The sequence below is a fragment of the Blastocystis sp. subtype 4 genome (genome assembly GCF_000743755.1).
Source record: "Blastocystis sp. subtype 4 strain WR1 chromosome Unknown seqid_0968, whole genome shotgun sequence".
NCBI lineage: Eukaryota > Bigyra > Opalinata > Blastocystidae > Blastocystis > Blastocystis sp. subtype 4.
Genome location: NW_014568579.1, coordinates 1 through 1,078, shown reverse-complemented (window position 1 = coordinate 1,078; position 1,078 = coordinate 1). Strand labels below are relative to the sequence as shown.

General features: G+C 37.8%; 1 protein-coding gene across 1 annotated transcript; it reads left to right on the top strand.

Moving 5' to 3' along the window:
• Nucleotides 1-340: 340 nt before the first annotated feature.
• JH06_5784 (hypothetical protein) lies at nt 341-1,016 on the top strand (the record flags this gene model as incomplete). Its single annotated transcript, XM_014669181.1, has 2 exons — nt 341-877; nt 909-1,016. The coding sequence occupies 2 exons, from the start codon at nt 341-343 to the stop codon at nt 1,014-1,016; spliced, it is 645 nt and encodes a 214-aa protein (XP_014524667.1).
• Nucleotides 1,017-1,078: the final 62 nt, after the last annotated feature.

Genomic DNA, 1,078 nt, shown 5'->3' with positions numbered 1-1,078 from the left:
ACATTCCTTCAATCTGGAAGTAACACGATTGCTATTGCTATTGTTGCTATTGCTGACAGTTACACCACATCCTATTTCGATGCAGTTGTTCGTTTGATGGCATCAGAACAATCTGAATCTCATATCTGGGAATTCACTGCTTCATTATCTGGTATGTATGGAACTGCCACTTATCCATTTGATATGTATTATGGAACCAATATCTATTACTATTCCTGTACTGAGAATGCTCTGACTTTGACTCTATCAAACAATCGTCGTGAATGGATCAGTTCTGTTCAGATTCAGAACTACTATACAACAACATACAGCAATAATAAGGCTGCTCAATTCAATTTGTATGGTCGTAACTTGGGAACAGATGAATGGACACTCTGGTCAGAAGAGAAGAATCTACTTCTCTAACAATACTCCTTATAATCAATTCAAGTTTGAGAACTTTGGTACTGGTGATTCTTCTTCTTGTACTTGGTATGTTCAATCTCTGGATCTGTTTGCTGATAATGTGATGGCTGATATTCCTAACTTCACTTATGATTCTTCAGTCACTGTGTACAGGTATATTGAAATGGCTGAAGTGATTCCTCAGAATAATGATGGTTACATGAACTTCAGAATTAATCCTTCTCTTCCTGATGGTATTGTGTTGGATCCTTATACTGGTTGGATTTCAGGTACTGCCACTGATGAGAGTAGTGCTCAAATCTATACCATCACTGCTACTAAGATTAGTGGAGGAGATGTGACTGTTACTATCTCATTTGAAGTGACTATATGTTCTGGTACTCGAGGATTGATGACTGTTCGTTTCTATGCTGATTATTATAAGAGTGAGAATTCATGGAAACTGTATGAAGGAAGAGGAACTTCAGGAACTGTTCTTCAGTCAGTATCTCCATTTCCTGTAGCAAGTGCTTATTACTATGTTGATTTCTGTTTGGATAATGGAATATACACATTTGAAGGAGCTGATTCATGGGGAGATGGATGGAGTGCAGGATCTGGATATACTCTAACTGTTGATGTTGGAGAGATGGAATTGGATATCATGGAAATGAGTAGTGGAACAAAACCGATC